Here is an 18,618-nt window from a genome sequence, read left to right on the forward strand (position 1 = left end):
GGGTGGGTCATCACTCTGTGTGGGCCAGCTCTCTGCTTGGGCCAGCTTGCCTTCACCAGGAGGCCCCGGGAATCAAACTCTGGACCTCTCATATGGTAGATGGGAGCCCACTTCCTTCAGCCATATCCACTTCCCTCTAGTAACACCTTTAGTAATCCTTTGCCATGAGGAAGAACATGCTTCAGGTAGCCCTGTCCCCCAGTCAGGGCTCCACGATGAGGCACATGCAGCAGAGCTACCATGTTGACCCTCAGAGTCACGTTGTAAAAACAACTAACCCAGTCTGACCCAGAAAACCTAAGAACACAGGAATAAATTATTGTTTTAAACTACTGAGTTTGGCCTAATTTATTGTATAGCATTACTGTAGAGAAAGTTGTAACCACTTTAAAACTGTTTTTGGTTTTATCCTTCCTGTTTAATACAAACATATTATATATATATCCCCAATTTTTAAGTAAATGGCAGCATCCATTTTTTTAATGGTAGCATCCATATTTAAAAAAAATATATCCTGGAGCTCACTCCATATAATGTATAAAGATACTTCTCATTCCTTTTTACAGCTTTATGGTGCTCCAGTATGTAATTATACTATTGTTTATTCAGCTAATCTCCTACTTATGGGCATTTGGAATTTGCTTTATTAATAGTGCTGCAGTAAATAGCTTTTTTAAAAATTAGAGCAGTTTTAAGTTTACAGTGAAACGCAGAAAGTGCAGATTCTGTTTACCATCTTTACACAGTTTTGCCTATTAACATTTTGCATTAATGTGGCATTTTTGTTACAATTGAAGAAACATTACTGTAATTATGCTCTTAACTTTAGCCCACTGTTTTTTTTTTTTTAAAGATTTATTTATTTAATTTCCCCACCTCCCCTGGTTGTCTGTTCTTGGTGTCTATTTGCTGCGTCTTGTTTCTTTGTCCGCTTCTGTTGTCGTCAGCGGCACGGGAAGTGTGGGCGGTGCCATTCCTGGGCAGGCTGCACTTTCTTTTCACGCTGGGCGGCTTTACTCACGGGCGCACTCCTTGCGCGTGGGGCTCCCCCACGCGGGGGACACCCTTGCGTGGCACGGCACTCCTTGCGCGCATCAGCACTGCGCATGGCCAGCTCCACACGGGTCAAGGAGGCCCGGGGTTTGAACCGCGGACCTCCCATATGGTAGACGGACGCCCTAACCACTGGGCCAAAGTCCGTTTCCCTAGCCCACTGTTTACATTAGGTTTCCCCTTTGTGTTTTACTTCTGTGGTTTTTTTTTGAATGTAGTAATAATCTAAAATTTCCCTTTTTGTTCCTTTTCCTTTTCAAATGTACAATTCATTGGGATTAATTGCATTCACAAAGTTGTGCCCCCTTCACCACACCATCCATTGCCAAAACTTTTCCATTACCCTAAACAGAAACTAGGTACCAGTTAAACATTACCTCCCCTTTTCCCTTGCCCACCTGGTCCTTGGTAACCAGTATTCTAGTTTCTGACTTTATGAATTTGCATAATTTGCTTATTTCATATAAATGAGATCATATACTGTTTTTCCTTTTGTATCTGGCTTATTTCATTCAACATGATGTCTTCAGGGTTGATCCATGTTATGTCATGTTCCAACCATTCAGTTCTTTTTATGGCCAAATAATACTCCTTTGTATGGCTATGCCACATTTTGTTTAGCAATTCATCTGTTGTTGGACATTTGGGTTGGTTCCATCTTTGGCAGCTGTGAACATCAATATACAAGTATCTGTTCATGGCCCTGCTTTCAATTCTTTGAGTATATAGCTAGAAGTGGGATTGCCCAGCGGTAATTATTTGCTTACTAGAACTCATTCTGGTGGATATGAGAAAATCTGTTGTTGTGATTTTGATTTGCTTTTCTTTGATAGCTAATGACATTAAGCATCTTTTTGTGTATTTTGTGGCCATTTGTACACCTTTGGAGATTCTTTTTCCCACTTTTTAATTGGGTTCTTAGCTTTTTGTGGTTGAATTGTAGGAGTTCTTAGTATCTTCTGGATATTAGATACTTATCAGATATATGGTTTCCAAATATTTTTTACTATTCTGTAGGTTTTTTATTTTATTTTATTTGTAGGTTATCTTTTTTCCTCCTTGATAAAGTCCTTTGGTGTACAAAAATTTTGAACTCAGATAAAGTTCCATTTGTCTATTTTTTCTTCCTCATACTTTTGGTATGAAGTCTAAGAAACACCTACCGAACATGGAATCCTGAAAATGTTTCCTTATGTTTTCCTCTAGGAGTTTTGTCATTTTAATTCTACATTTAGGTTTTCAATCCATTTTGAGTTAATTTTTCCATAGAGCGAAATAGGAGGTCCACTTAATTCTTTCTACATGTGTCTATCCATTTCTCCCAGGACCATTTGTTAAAAAGACTGTTCTTTTCCCATGGAGAAGACTTGGCACCCTTGTAAAAAATCAGTTGGCCAAAGGTGTGGGTGTTTATTTCTGAACTCTCAGTTGGATTCCTTTTTTCTATATTCTTTCCTTGTGCCAGTACCATGCTGTTTTGATTACTGTTGCTTTGTAATAGTTTTTAAAATCCATTATTTCCTCAGATCCTCTTTTTTCCCCTTTTCTTGCTGCTTTCCTTATAGCATTCCCATAATGTGTACGTTGGTGCACTTTGCATCCCATAGGTCCTAACTGTATGATTTCAGTTTCAATTGTCCTGTAATCTAGTTTGTTGATTCTTATTTCTGCCTGCTTATATCTGCGTTTGAATGCCTCTAGTGTTGTTGTTGTTTTTTTTTTTTAATATCTATTTTATTTACTTTATTTTTCTTTATCCCCTCCTCGGTTTTCTCATCTGCTCATTGTTTGCTCACCTGCAGGAGGCACCAGAAACCAAACCTGGGACCTCCCACATGAGAGGCGAGTGCCCAGCAGCCTGAGCCACATCCATTCCCCATGGGCTGCAGCATCTACTGGTTTTGTGGCCTCTGCTTGTTGGGGTGGGGGCAGAGTTTAGCTTGTTATTGTGGGAAGTAGCCTCTAAGGAATAGCATCTGCTCGTCGTCATTTAGGAGGCACTAGGACCAAACCCTGGACCTGCCATGTGGTAGGCAGGCGCCCAAAGGGTTGAGCCATATCTGCTTTCCCTCTAGTGTTTTTTAAAAAGATTTATTTATTTATTTATTCATTCCTCCCTCTCTCCCTGCCCTGCTGTTTTTACTGTCTGTATCCACTCATTGTGTGATCTTCTATATCTATTTCTCTTTTTGTCTTCTCATTTTTCCTCCTCTAGGATTTCCCAGGATTCGATCCTGGGGACCTCTGATGTGGAGAAAGGTTCCCTGTCAATTGTGCCGCCTCAGTTCCTGGTTTCTGCTGCACTTCCACTTGACTCTCCCCTTCATCTCTTTTTTTGTTGTGTCATTATCTTGCCACATGAATAATTTGCGCAAGCACTAGTTCACTGCATGGGCACTCTCGCTACATGGGCACTCAGCTCACGGCATGGGCACTGACTGGCTTGCTGCACAGGCACGCTTTCCCTTCTTTTTTTTCCCTAGGAGGTCCCAGGGATTGAACCCATGTCCTCCCATATGGTAGGCAGAATCCCTATCATTTGATCCACATCTGCTTCCCCTGCTGGTGTATTTTTAATCTCCATTATTGTGTTTCCTCTTTAGTTCTATTAAGTTCCTTTTAAATTTTCTGATTCTTCTTTCTGTTGATGCATCATCTTCTCATATCCTTTAGTTTATATTCAGATTTAATTTGTGTTCATATTTCCCTTTAATTCCTTGAATTGATTTAGGAGATGTTACTAAATGTCTTTGATTAGTTGTTCCACTCTCTGTGTTCACTCTGAAGTTTTAATTTGTTCCCTTGCCTGAGGTATCTCTGTTTCTTTGGATGGCTTATGATCTTTGTTGAAGTCTAGGCATTTGTTTTGATTTGCTAACTATACATTAGTTTCTCCCTCTTGCTTAGGGTTTATTGTATTAATAAATTGTATGTGAAGGCCTTCTTTCAATGCTATAACCAGTTTATACTGAATCTTATAGAGCAACCTGGTTTTGGTTTTTTTTGTTTGTTTTTTTTAAGATTTTTTTCTCTCCTCCCCACCCCCCTCCCCCCATTGTCTGCTCTCTGTGCACACAATTTGCTATGTGTTCTGTGCCCGCTTGCACCCTCAGTGGCACCAGGAAACTGTGTCTCTTTTTTGTTATGTCATCTTGCTGTGTGAGCTTGTGTGTACGGTGCCATTCCTGGGTGAGCTGTGCTTTCTGTGCTTTTTTCATGCGGGGCAGCTCTCCTTGCAGGACACACTTCTTGCATGTGGGGTACCCCACACTGCGTGGCACAGCAGTCCTTGCGCGCAACAGCTCTGCACATGGGCCATCTCACCACACGGGTTGGGAGGGCCTAGGGATTGAACCCTGGACCCTTCCAGATGCTCTATCAGCTGAGTCACATCTGCTTCCCAAGAGCAGCCTGTTTCTAACAGTTCCAATATTATCAGATATTTTGCACGTGCCTCTTGCCCTTGACATGCACAGTAACTATTAAGATTACCCTATTATTTGTGACTCTTTCTCCTCCAGGAAAGAATTTCCTTTCTTCTTTTCCTCTGGGAATTCTGAGCTCATTTTATACAAATTTTCCTTCCCAGTATCTAAGATTTCCTTAGCTCCTCTCCTGTACTCTGAGTTGCCTTTTTACTCCAACTGAGGGCACCTGATCTTCCCAGCCTTACAGCAGTTAGGTCTTCCCTTTATGATGTGACTTTTCTGCCTCTGTAACTTCCCGCTAGGGTATCTTGACTCACAGAACCAGATGGAGTTAGTGTTCAGAAACACCTGATTTTTTTGTTTATGTGTACCAGCAGTGAGGGATGGGGCTGGGAGTGTACCCAACTTGTCAGTAGTACACTGTGGGGCACTGATTTCCAGGACACTGCTTTGTATGTGTGCATGCTGACTGCTGTATCCCTGCCATGGGATTATATAGCTCTGAGTCCCCATACCTGAATGTGTGTGGGACTCCTTTAAGTTGCTGCCATGGGTGGCTCTGTGGTCAGTGACCATGATAGGAGGTACTGCTGTGTGGCTTTTAAACTGCTTGGGCCCCAGTGTGGCAGACAGGCAGGTCCACACTGCTCTCCTACTTTCACTCTCCTACCTCTTTTTGTGTATGGCGGGGGTTCTTTAATTCAGCATTTGTGGAGTCTTTCTCCAGTCTCTATCATCTTCCAGAGTTCCAAGCAAGTTGAATTTGCTCTTTCATTTAGCTATCTGTAAGGATACATATTCCCAGGGATGTCCTACACCATCATCATGATAATATCCACTGAATAACCTTTTCATATGGCTTATTACGCTTCTTTGCCAGTGCATCTTTGGGTTAGATCTCTACAAGTGAGTCAAAGAATAAATGCATAAATGTTTTTGCTATATATTGCCATATTTCCCTCTGTTCGGTTGTATTATGATGGATTCACACTATCAGTTTATCAGAGTGCCTACTTTTTCTACAGAATCACTAATGGAGTATGTTTGTCAGTGATATTTCATTTATCTATCAAGTGAGAAAAGTCAGTGCACTTCGTTTTGTTTTGTTTTTTAACTCAGAATTAGGTAACCAAGCACTTACTTACTGGTTCAGGAGAAGTCAAAGAACAGACACATTTATATAGCAGGAATATTGAAATTAATCTACTCATGGAGGCAAAACTAACTTCTTTCATGGGAGCCGGGGTCTGCGGGGGGCAGAGGGAAGTTAATTGGACTTCTGTTGGATAGGACATCATTTGCATTGCTGTTATTTACAACTTACAATGTTGTAAAAATAGCTCCTATACATTCATAATCAGATGATGTGGAATGGTGTGCAATAGACAATGCAGTTTGCCAATGAAGTACACATTTCCATGTATAACTTAAAACAAATCATTAATAAGGTATGGCTCCTCACTGAGGAGGAGGATCTACTGTGCATACATAGACACTGGTCCAGTCAGGATTGCATCTTGGGGAAGACCACAAAACTTCTGTTTCATTTGGTCTTGTAGATGTAGGAATGTTCTTCTTGCTCCAGGGATATCATTAAGAATCACAGGAGATTTGTAGCCATTGCTCCAGAAGTGGTTGCATGCTGCTTTGGCACTGTGCTCTGGTGGACAGTGTTTCCCTTCGGGATCAGAGTTTCTCTTTGACAGCTGTACTCTCTCCAACTACAGGCTTATGGGAAAGGTTTTTAAAGCTTCTTCCTTTGGTGCTTATTTATAATGTAGAAAAAAATAAAAAGAAAAATTATAAAATGTAGAGTCTTTGGTCCCATCTTGGATCTCCTGGATTGGAATTTTTAGAGGAACAAGTGCCGCATTTTTAACTCTGGAGCTTGAAAATCAGTGCAATATTGAGCACATTAGTATCCTTATTTGTTTATTTTTTTAAATTAGAGAAGTTAGAGGTTTACAGAAAAGTGAAGAGTTCCCATAAAGGCCCACCATTATGAACAACATGTATTAGTGTAGTGCATTTGTTAAAGTTGGTGAAAGAATATTCGTATAATTGTTTTATTTACTATAGTCTGTGAAGTGTACTTTATTTTCTTTTTAAAGATTTATTTATTTTATTTATTTCTCTCCCCTTTTGTCTGTTCTCTGTGTGTGTATTTGCTGCGTGTTCTTCTTTGTCCGCTTTTGTTGTTGTCAGCAGCACAGGAATCTGTGTTTCTTTCTGTTGCATCATCTTGTATCAGCATTCGTGTGTGTGGTGCCATTCCTGGGCAGGCTGCACTTTCTTTCGTGCTGGCCAGCTTTCCTTACAGAGTGCACTCCTTATGCGTGGGGATCCACTACGCAGGGACACCACTATGCGGGGACACCCTTGCGTGGCATGGTACTCCTTGCGCACATCAGCACTGTGCGTGGGCCAGCTCCACACGGGTCAAGGAGGGCGGGGGTTTGAACTGCGGACCTCCCATGTGGTAGACAGACGCCCTAACCACTGGGCCAAGTCCGCTTCCCAAAGCGTACTTTAAATTTGCCTTTTAAAAATTATGAGTTAGGCTGAACTTCTTTTTATACTTTTAAATCTGTTTGCAGTTTTTCTGTGAAATTTGTTTTCATATTTCTAGTCCATTATAGGGCCCATGGCTCTCAAACCCCCCCACGACCACCACCATTTTAGAAAGCACTTTAATTTTAGATATAGTAACCATTGTCTGGGGTATAAGTTGCAGATATTTTATGCTAGTTTGTCAATATGCTGTTTGTTTCTATTTTTTTTTCTGTCTTGATCATTTTTATTTTTATGAATTTAAATTTATCAAACTTATGCTTTTGGATTTTATATGTTAGTAAGGTAAATTTTCCCACCTCCAGATAATAGAGAAATTCATTAGGCTTTTCAAATTATTTTGTTAGCTCTCTTTTTTCTTATTAGATTACTTCTAAGTTTAACAGATCTTACAAAGGACAGGGTTCCCATATACTCCCCTCTTAGACACAGTTTCCCTATTATTAGGATTTTGCATTAGTGTAATGCCTTTTTAAATTATACTCATTAAAATGAGTATAATTTAGCCCATAGGTACCTTTAGGGTTCACTTTTTTTTAAGATTTATTTTTTGTTTATTTCTCTCCCTTTCCCCCCCACCACCCCCCCAGTTGTCTGCTCTCTGTATCCATTTGCTGTGTGTTCTTCTGTGACTGCTTCTATCCTTATCAGCAGCACCGGGAATCTGTGTTTCTTTTTTGTTGAGTCATCTTGCTGTGTCAGCTCTCTGTGTGTGCGGCACCATTCTTGGGCAGGCTGCACTTTCTTTCACACTAGGCTCTCCTTATGGGTTGCACTCCTTGCATGTGGGGCTCCCCTATGCAGAGGACACCCCCACGTGGCATAGCACTCCTTGCACGCATCAGCACTGCGCATGGGCCTGCTCCAAACAGGTCAAGGAGGCCTGAGGTTTGAACTGCAGACCTCCCATGTGGTAGGCGGGCGCCCTATGCATTGGGCCCAGTCTGCTTCCCTAGGGTTCACTGTTGATGTTATATAGTTCCATGGGATTCCCCTCCCCCCCCAGAAACTTTTTTTTTTTAAGATTTATTTATTTATTTCTCTCACCTTCCTCCCCACCCCAGTTGTCTGTTCTCTGTGTCTATTTGCTGCGTCTTGTTTCTTTGTCTGCTTCTGTTAGTGGCAAGGGAATCTGTGCCTCTTTTGGTTGCGTCATCGTGTTGTATCAGCTCTCCATGTGGGTGGCGCCATTCTAAGGCAGGCTGTACTTTTCTTTTCGTGCTGGGTGGCTCTCCTTACAGGGCGCACTCCTTGCACGTGGGGCTCCACTACGCAGGGGACACCCCTGCGTGGCACATCACTCCTTGTGCGCATCAGCACTGCCCATGGGCTCCACACGGGTCAAGGAGGCCCGGGGTTTGAACCGCTTACCTCCCATGTGGTAGACGGACGCCCTAACCACTGGGCCAAGTCTGCTGCCCAGGGCCAGTAACTTATATATAACCTAAAATTTCCCATTTTATCCACTTTCAAATATACAATTCAGTGTTCATACATACACAAAGTTGTGCTTCCATCACCATTATGTGTTGCCAAATGTTTCCATTACTTCAAACAGAAGCTCTGTACCCAGTAAGCAATAACTCATTACCCCAACCCCCTCAGCCCCTGGTTCCGTGTAATCTACTTTCTGTTTCTGTGAATTTGATTATTTAAGGCATTTCATATAAGATAATTCATACAATATTTGTCTTTATGTCTGGCTTATTTTACTCAACATGAGTTTCCAAGGTTCATCTATGTTTGTAGCATGTGTCAGAACCTAATTTTTTTTTCAGAGTTGAACAATATTCCATTGTGTTTATATACCACATTTTGTTTATCCATCTGTTGATGGACATTTGCTTTGCTTCCACATTTTGGCTATTGTGAATAGTACTTCCGTGACCATTGTTGTATAAAAATCTATTTGAGTCCCTGCTTTCAATAATTTTGGTATATACCTAAAAGTGGGATTGCAGGGTTGTATGGTAATTTTATGCTTAACTTTCTGAAGAATCACCAAACTGTTTTCCCTAGTGGCTACATTATTTTACATGCCCACCAACAATATACAAGCAATATGTTTTTTAAGAAGAAAGACATATACAAATGGAGTTAGTGCCCTACTAAATTGAGGCCTGAGTTGCAGTATTCTTTCACTCTTTATCTGCCTGATAGGGAAACTGTCTTTTCACGAGAACAGATAAACTGTGTTTTTATTCAGGTCTATTTTAGGAACAAGGCTTAAGGCATCTTCAACGTTGACCACTCATGTCCACTCATTGTGTACAGATCACTGTAATGGTCAGATTAAAGAGATATAAGAAATGGTCCATTTTTGGGAAATGATTTCCTAAGTAAATTATGATAAGGGCACGTCCCAAAATACTCTGTAGCCTCACAAACAGATAAAAGAGTTGCGAAGAATTGGTATAATGTAAAGTTATACTAAATTATATAAGTGGAATAGTTTTGTCATGAAAAATACAAATTATTCTTAAGTCCGGAAGGAAATATACCAAAATGATTAACAGTGATTATCTTTAGGCTTTAACTGTAATTTAATACAATCAGTTGTTACTTAATTTCTGTTAAATCAATACTTAGTAGGCACCTACTTACTGCTGGGCATTGGGAATTGACTTTGAGAGTGTTTAAACTTACTATAGGGAAGCGGTTTTGGCTCAAGAGGGTCTCCTGGTGAAGGCAAGCTGGCCCACTTGGAGTGCTGGCCTGCACAGAGTACTACACCGTGCAGGAGTGCTGGCTCACATGGAGAGCTGGCAAAGCAAGACGATGCAACAAAAAGAGACACAGCAGATCAGGGAGCTGAGGTGGCACAAGAGAATGATTGCCTCTTTCCCACTCCAGAAGGTCCCAGGATTGGTTCCCAGAGCCAACTATTGAGAATACAAGCAGACACAGAAGAACACAGTGAACAGACACAGAAGAACGCAGTGAATGGACATAGAAAGCAGACAATAGGGGGGCAGAGTAGTGAGGAGAAATAAACCTTTTTAAAAAAAAACAAAACAAAACTTAGTATAGTGATCACATATTAGATGGAGTATTTTTTATAGTAGTTTAGGTCAGAGGAAGTGATTTTTAGAGGGAAAATTAGTCCTTCCCATAAAGACCTTAAAATTTAATTAGGGTTACTGCTGAGATTGTTCCTGCAATCATCAGTTGAGTGTGAGAACAAAAATTGGGTTAAATATCAAAATGAGAGGTAGAATCTTTAATGGTTTAATGATTTTGGTGAGATAACTATTTAGCTTTATAGGAGCAAATGTTTTCATTAAATATAAAATTATATATATTTCAGCTGTTAAAGAACCATTGGCTACAGATCAACAAACAAAAAAAGATAAAGATACTTCAAATGAAAACCGGCAAAAATTAAGAATATTTTATCAGGTAAAGACCATTCTTTTTAACTAATCATAAAAATGCATGTTTTCTATGTTAAATCTGAAATATTTGGGCATATTTAAATGAAAAGACATTTATTTATTTATTTTTAAGATTTATTTTTTATTTATTTCTCTCCCCTTTCCCCCACCCAGTTGTCTGCTCTCTGTGTCCATTCGCTCTGTGTTCTTCCATGTCCGCTTGTATTCTTGTCATTTGTACCGGGAATCTGCCTCTTTCTTTGTTGCGTTATCTTGCCACATCATCTCTCCGTGTGTGCGGTGCCACTCCTGGGCAGGCTACATTTTTTTCATGTGGGGAAGCTCTCCTTATGGGGTGCACTCCTTGCATGTGGGCTGTCTCTATGCAGGGGACACCCATGTGTGGCAGGGCATTCCTTGAATGTATCAGCAATGCACTTGGGCCAGCTCACCAAATGGGTCAGGAAGCCTTGGGTTTGAACCCTGGACCTCCCATGTGGTAGGCGGATGCTCTATTAGTTGAGACACATCCACTTCCTGAAAAGACTTTTAATTTTCCTTTTTAATTGTTTTGTCTATTAATGTATTTTTAGAAATGTATTATTCAGCCAAAGGGGGGCTGATGCAAGGTACCAGAAGTCTGTTTGCTTTTTAAAGGGTATTTATTTGGGGTTAAAGCTTACAATTAAAATGCCTTAAAGAGTCCAGCCCAAAGTACCATAAGAGGTACTTCCTCACCCAAAATCTGTTGCCACGTGTTGAAGCAAGATGGCAGGCAATGTGTGTGAAGGTTCAGCTTTCCTCTTCCCTCTTAAGGCTCCGTGGGTCTATCTTCTTCCTGTCTCAGCTTTAGGCTGCCATAGGGCTTGTTCCTTTCCCAGCGCAGCTGCTCTGTCACAAGATCAATTCTAAACTATCAGGTGCATGGCTCATTTCTCTTCCCAGAGCCTCTGCTGTGTCTACTGACAATGTGTCTGTGGAGCTCTCTCTCTTTTCTTGTGTATCTGCTTCCTTGTTCTTGATGGAGCATCTGTTTATATAGCCCACCAAGGGGCAGTTCTCAAACTGAGTTGCCCAAATGGTGTGGTCAAATCAAAGCCATAATCTTAACATCATTTAATCAAAGGCATCTCAGCTGAATCTAATGCAGTAAAAGGGTAACATGCCCAGAACAGACCAGTTTACAAACATAATCTGTATCTCTTTTTGGAATTCATAAATAATATCTCACAAGAGATGACATTGAAACAAAATATTTTGAGATGTGTAAGTTGGGAATTTAATGGGTTTTTTTGGTTTGTTTTCTAGTTCCTTTATAACAATAATACAAGACAACAAACTGAAGCAAGAGATGACCTGCATTGCCCTTGGTGCACTCTGAACTGCCGCAAACTTTATAGTTTACTCAAGCATCTCAAACTCTGCCATAGCAGATTCATCTTCAATTATGTTGTAAATAACTTTTCATTTTTTTTCTTACCAATAAAATATATGTAACTGTAAGACACTTGCCTTTAAATAATTGTCCCTTGAAAGATTGTACGAATTACAGCAAATGATTCAGAGTTTACATGTATTTGGGATAATTTGTGTAAATGCACATATATTCACTTCCATAAACCTACACCAACTCTTTGAATTAAGTGATGTTTTCTTCATTCTTGCTCAGGCAAGAAATAATGAAATAATTTGTGCAAAGATGCCTGGCAAATATGTGGCACAGCCAGGGTTTGCCTTTGACTCTAGGTTCGTTCTTTATTGACCATGCTGCTGTGCTGGTCCTGCTTTAGACTTCAAAACATAATCTCCAAATACTTTTTAATTAAGTTGTTAGATAGGTACTTAGGATAGAGTAATTAATATTTTCTTTTCCTAAACACTTTGCAATTTTTTTGTTACAGTATCATCCAAAAGGTGCTAGGATAGATGTTTCTATCAATGAGTGTTATGATGGCTCCTATGCAGGAAATCCTCAGGATATTCATCGCCAACCTGGATTTGCCTTTAGTCGCAATGGACCAGTAAAGAGAACACCTATCACACACATTCTTGTGTGCAGGTAGGTTACAACGAAAATTCATTCTCTTCTTTCTCCTTATCAGTGATATTGGAGGAACCAAAGGGGTGCCAGACAGAGCTACTGTTGAAATGGAAATCATCAGTGTGACATTATTTCAGTATACTAGCTAGGTCTCTTAGATGGTTTACTGTTGTAACTCTTCCTATTTCCATGGGGGCTGTACTAACTCCTACTTACAGTAGGTGTTAATGTTACTACCACTGCTGTGGTTAGTGGAATTAAAGAATCTTCCCAGTGGAAGTTTCTGTGTGCATACCTAGAAAGGAACCTGCTACAAAGGAAAAGACTCACTACTTGAGTAGTATGAAATGAAAACCATATCCCTGTCACTTAATATTCCATATGGGTAGTATCCCACCAGGCAGTACCTGGGACTGGTTTTCCTTCCATCAGTCTTTATAGTCACTATTTTATTCATAATAGCAGGAAAAGTTATAAAAGGAAATTGTTTATCTTTGTAAAACTGGAAAAAAAAACCCCTGCTTAGTTGTATATGTGTAAGCATTGGTTACAGATTTTTCTGCAGTGTTAAGTACACACAAATGCGCTACCCAATTTTGACATCGGACTGTATGCATATTCCCATCTTATTTTTTTGCAACCTAGCTAACCCTTCTTCCCTTTTTTGCCCCTTTCAACCATGTAGCTTTTTTAATGTTTATTTTGCAAACCCATAAAGATGTTTAATATTTTGGCATTTAAATTGATATGTAATACTTCTGCTTCACATGTAATCTTTAATCTTTAAATTTTATAATTTTGTGAAACAAGTTTATGCAAGTTTTTAATGATTTTATAAAATTTTGTTAAATTATATAAAAACAATTTTATAATTGTTTTTTGGAGTCAATTTTATATCAAATTATTGAAATCTCAGCTTATAGTCATGTAATGAGTTGGATGGGGTAGATGCCGTATTATATCATCATTTATTTTCATTAGGCCAAAACGAACAAAAGCAAGCATGTCTGAATTTCTTGAATCCGAAGATGGAGAAGTGGAACAGCAACGAACATACAGTAGTGGACACAATCGTCTATATTTTCATAGTGATACCTGCTTACCTCTCCGTCCTCAAGAAATGGAAGTAGATAGTGAAGATGAAAAAGATCCCGAATGGCTAAGAGAGAAAACCATTACAGTAATTACTGTTATCATTATTGGCAGTGATGTTAGAATTTTATGATAAAATTATTTTATTCAAGAACAGTTAAATACTAGAATTTTGATTTAGAGTAAAGGAGCTTTATATAAATTAAGAAATTGAGGAATGCAGTTTTTATTGTGCCATGTAGAGAATTAACTAAAAGAAATAGATTGTTCTGAATTAGTATTCTGTATTTTTATTTCTATATAGCAATTTTCACAACTTATTGTTTCCCTTTTAAAAGTACTTTTATTTATTTAAATTAAATGTTTAATATATATAAAATATATATTAAATAGAAATAGATTGAGACATTTTGGCAGTTTGCTATATAAATAAATTATAGTATTTTTGGTTGCAAAACACTATTTTTGACATTATCACAATTTTTTTCTTAGAAAAATCAGTTACATTTGGTGTTTAATAGGGTTTTCTTTGTTTTTAGCAAATTGAAGAATTTTCTGATGTTAATGAAGGCGAGAAAGAAGTGATGAAATTATGGAATCTCCATGTCATGAAGCATGGGTAGGGTATTTAACTGTTCCTTTAATCTACCTTATGTTCTTTTTGTTGCCTCAATTTCTATAAATCTATGTTAGAGATTTATCATGAATTTAGATATAGTAAGTCCCAAATCTTACCCTAGTACAAATTATTATAACTGCATACAGAAAAGGAGATGCTCAGAGATTTTATTTTTAATTTTCTCTAAAACAGACTTCAGCTATCTTTCTTTCAGTATTTACATTTTTTAAAAAACTTTAATTATTGAAATCTAATTGAACTGAATTTTTTCCCTGCCACTTAATGTATAGGAAGTATAACTAAAAGCTAAAAGTTTATTAAATTAATATGTCCTTTATAGTTACCCAGTTTTCATTTCTTTTATTGTCAGGGAATGCAAAAATAGTCATATGCTATATGCCTGGAAATCCTGAAAACATAAGTGGCCTTTTTGATTTCTTGTTTGTTGCCTTTTCATATTTAGAGGTTGAGGTGGAACAATTCTTATCTCTTTTGACTTTGTGGCTAAAAGTATATTTTCAAGCACTATTTTTCCTTCAAATCTACCTCCTTCCCTGTGTGAACTATTTGCCTGTCAATAAAGTTTCTTCTACTTTTTTGTTTAGAACCTTACTTAAGACTATATAAGCACAAGCATCCAAGGTTTTTACATTTATAAGTAGATTATTGAAATAAATAGGTGGGGTGCATAGTTCTAGTTCAAGAGTCTGGGAGAATGGCCCCTAATCTGTTTTTATGTTGCCCTTGAGCAAAGAATAGCTTTTACATTTTTAAAGGATTGTGAAGTAAAGACAAGGTTACATGTGTCTGTCTAAAATATTCTTTCTGGTCTTTTACAAAAATAAAAGTTTGCCCGGCCCCTGTTCTAGTCATTAAAACTCAGTTATATGCAATCATCAATTGTAACAGCTCTTCCACACCAGTGCAAGGTGTTGGTGATGGGGTGGTGTATGGGAATCCTGTATTTTGTGCATGGTTGTTCTGTAAACCTACAACTTCTCTAATAAAAATTTTTATTAAAAAACTCAGTTATGAGTAAAGTATATATGTATGGAGACCTGGGTTGTATCTTTTTTTCCTCTTATCCTGATAAGCCAGTTTCAAGATATAATTTTAGTCAAATTACTTTATTCAGTTTGACTTCAATTTATTGATCCAGTTTTGTTAGCATAACAACTTTTGGTGTTCATTATGTAGCAATGGTGTTAGGTAATTGGGTAAACTAATTCGATTTTTAAAAATCTGAAGGAAGGCGTTACGGAGTCTATGTTGGGCTTTGTTTCTTTGGTAACATAGCAGTTATTCTCCTGTTTGGTTTCATTTGGTTCTCTCAAAATTCATTCATTGTGCATGTACCCCACTCCCCACTCATTTTCTACCAGCACAACCATACTATACTACCACTTAGTGCAACAACTCATTTTTTTAAAGATTTGCTATGAATTGAAAACATAAAGGAGTACTGCTCCTTTAATAGGAAAGTATGACAAAAACAAGGTATAGAATAAAGGGTAATTGTTAGAGTGTTTAACAGAAATGCTTTGTATCACTTATGTTTTCTGTTGTTTTTATTAAATAGGTTTATTGCTGACAATCAAATGAATCATGCCTGTATGCTGTTTGTAGAAAATTATGGACAGAAAATAATTAAGAAGAATTTATGTCGAAACTTCATGCTTCATCTAGTCAGCATGCATGACTTTAATCTTATTAGCATAATGTCAATAGATAAAGCTGTTACCAAGCTCCGTGAAATGCAACAAAAATTAGAAAAAGGAGAATCTGCTTCCCCTGCAAATGAAGAAATCACGGAACAAAATGGGACAGCAAATGGATTTAGTGAAATTAACTCAAAAGAGAAAGCTTTGGAAACAGATGGTGTCTCAGGGGTTTCAAAACAGAGCAAAAAACAAAAACTCTGAAAAGACCTGACCCCATGTTATGGACAAACACTGAAATTACATTCTAGGGAATTCAGCCTCTAGGAAGAGTTATATTTTTGTTTTTGTTTTTACTCATAGATTCCAAACAGGCACTGTTAGATGAAGTAAATGATTTCAACAAGGATATTTGTATCAGGGTTCTTCTTCACTTCATTCTGCAAGCATTACATGTATAATGTTTTATTAATGTCATTAAAACATTTCATAGTTTGAGCATGAAAAGCAATACTTCAAAGAAAGTTTTTTTACCTCCAACAGTTGTCTTATGAAATATATTGAATTGATAAACTAGAAATTATTTCCTATATTTAAATTATAATGTTTTTTGCATTTGTGACTGGCTGTTTTTCTACTTTGTATTTGTGAGACATTTTCTTGGGGAGGGAAAATTGGAATGCGATTCTCTTTTTTAAAAATTGAAGATTTTTCTGGAATTATGTTTGCATTACTATTTGCAAGCCAACTTTCATCCTTGAGTTTGAAATCATTTATCAGTTTGGAATGAAACATTACAATGTAAGACATTTTTCATTAAGATCATTTTACAATTTTAAAATAGCACTTCTTCATCTTATGCCTGTTTGAGAAGATGATAATTTTTCACATTATTGACAGTGAAAGGACATGTTGGTTTATAACGTTACTGACCATTTGTTTTTACATGGATAATTTTAGTGCATTGCTCACCCAGTATATTTTAAACTTGAACATTTTGCTGTTTCTGGTTCTTTTTCAATTTAATCACATGGGAAATTCAGTTGTCCACGTCTTTTCATTACAGTTTTAAACCAAGGGAAGAATGAGTTGGAGATTTTTAAGATGCCACTTTCAAGGGGGGAAATATTTTATAAAAATGAACCAGAAAATGTTATACCTTTTTTGTTGTTGTTTTTGTAAGGATGTCTTTGTAATGTATTTCATGATTAGAATATCCAATACAGATAAGCTGACTTGAATTGTTGTGAGCAATTTTGCCCTGTGTTATATGTGCTCTGTGCACATATTTGCAGTTGGATTTTCTCCAACAGAAACTGGTTTCACTACTGGCACATTAGCGAGCACCAATAGGTTTTTATTCCAACTCCAAGCACTGTGGTTGAGTAACATCACCTCAATTTTTTATTATCCTTAAAGATATTGCATTTTCATATTCTTTATTTATAAAGGATCAATGCTGCTGTAAATACAGGTATTTTTAATTTTTTATTTCATTCCACCACCATCAGATGCAGTTCCCTATTTTGTTTAAGAAGGGATATATAAGCTTTCTAATGGTGTCTTCAGAAATTTATAAAATGTAAATACTGATTTGATTGGTCTTTAAGATGTGTTTAACTGTGAGACTATTTAACTAATAATGTGGATGTGATTTGTCATCCAGTATTAAGTTCTTAGTCATTGAATTTTGTGTAAAAAAAATAGGAAAGAGGGAAACTGCAGCTTTCATTACAGACTCCTTGATTAGTAAGCTCTCTAAATGATGAGTTACAGTAAACTCTGATTATGCTCTGGATAGTAGATCTCAAGCATTTCTCTCGGGCTTTAATTTGCTAAAGCGGTGCACATATGTAAAAAAAAAAAACATAGATTATTTTAGGGGAGTTGTAGATGTAGAATTATTGCTTATGTCATTTCTTAAGCAGTTATGCTCTTAATGCTTAAAAGAAGGCTAGCATTGTTTGCACAAAAAGTTGGTGATTCCCTCCCCCAAATAGTAATGAAATTACTTCTGTTGAGTAAACTTTTTATGTCATCTTACAATAAAAGCTGAAAAAGTCCCTTTGTTTCTATTTATAAAAAAAAAGCTTTTCTATATGTACCCTTGATAAGAGATTTTGAAGAAATCATGTAAGATGATAAAAGCATTTGAATGGTACAGTAGATGTAAAAAAAAAATTCAGTTTAAAAGAACGTTTGTTTTTACATTAAATGTTTATTTGAAATCAAATGATTTTGTACATAAAGTTCAGTAATATAAAATTTGTATTTTGTTTTGTTTTTTTATTATGCATTGTTAATGCCTTCATTAAAATTTTGGCTTGGCTGGCAGAATTAGGATCCACAAAAAGTACACCAAATGATGGATCATAGCTAATAAGAAACTAAGGGGAAAAATGTAAAATATTATATTCAGTTCTAGTAATATGAGTTACAACTATTTTATGTGATTTACAACTATATAAAAAAAAGTTTATAGATGAGAGTAATGTCAATATTAGTCAATCAAACAGTATCACAAAAAACACCATCCACTTTTGGTTGTGGGCTTTATTTTTTAGGTTTATTTTATTTCTCCCCACCCGCTCGTTCTTTGCTGTGTTTGTCTGTCTTGTTTCTTTAAGGAGGCACCAGGAACCGAACCCAGGACCTCTGATATGGAAGGAAGGCACCTAATCACTTGAGCCATCTCTTTTCCCTCCTTTTTTTTTAATCACTGTTTTTCTTGTGTCTCTTGTTGTGCCATCTTGTGTCACCATGACACACCTGCCCGTTCCAT

The 18,618-nt window shown here is 37.4% G+C and overlaps 1 protein-coding gene across 3 annotated transcripts in view; it reads left to right on the forward strand.

Moving 5' to 3' along the window:
• SUZ12 (SUZ12 polycomb repressive complex 2 subunit) overlaps window positions 1–18,105 on the forward strand; it is a 50,695-nt gene extending 32,590 nt beyond the window's left edge. For all 3 annotated transcript variants that reach the window (XM_071210483.1, XM_058283843.2, XM_058283844.2), the window contains 6 exons: window positions 10,360–10,451; window positions 11,735–11,878; window positions 12,328–12,485; window positions 13,449–13,647; window positions 14,099–14,178; window positions 15,758–18,105. In XM_071210483.1, the coding sequence (XP_071066584.1) occupies window positions 10,360–10,451; window positions 11,735–11,878; window positions 12,328–12,485; window positions 13,449–13,647; window positions 14,099–14,178; window positions 15,758–16,100 (1,016 nt within the window). In that variant the 3' untranslated portion in view covers window positions 16,101–18,105. The remainder of the gene's footprint in view (window positions 1–10,359; window positions 10,452–11,734; window positions 11,879–12,327; window positions 12,486–13,448; window positions 13,648–14,098; window positions 14,179–15,757) is intronic.
• The last annotated feature ends 513 nt before the right edge of the window (window positions 18,106–18,618 follow it).

The sequence above is a fragment of the Dasypus novemcinctus genome, chromosome 21, assembly GCF_030445035.2.
Source record: "Dasypus novemcinctus isolate mDasNov1 chromosome 21, mDasNov1.1.hap2, whole genome shotgun sequence".
NCBI classification, from domain to species: domain Eukaryota; kingdom Metazoa; phylum Chordata; class Mammalia; order Cingulata; family Dasypodidae; genus Dasypus; species Dasypus novemcinctus.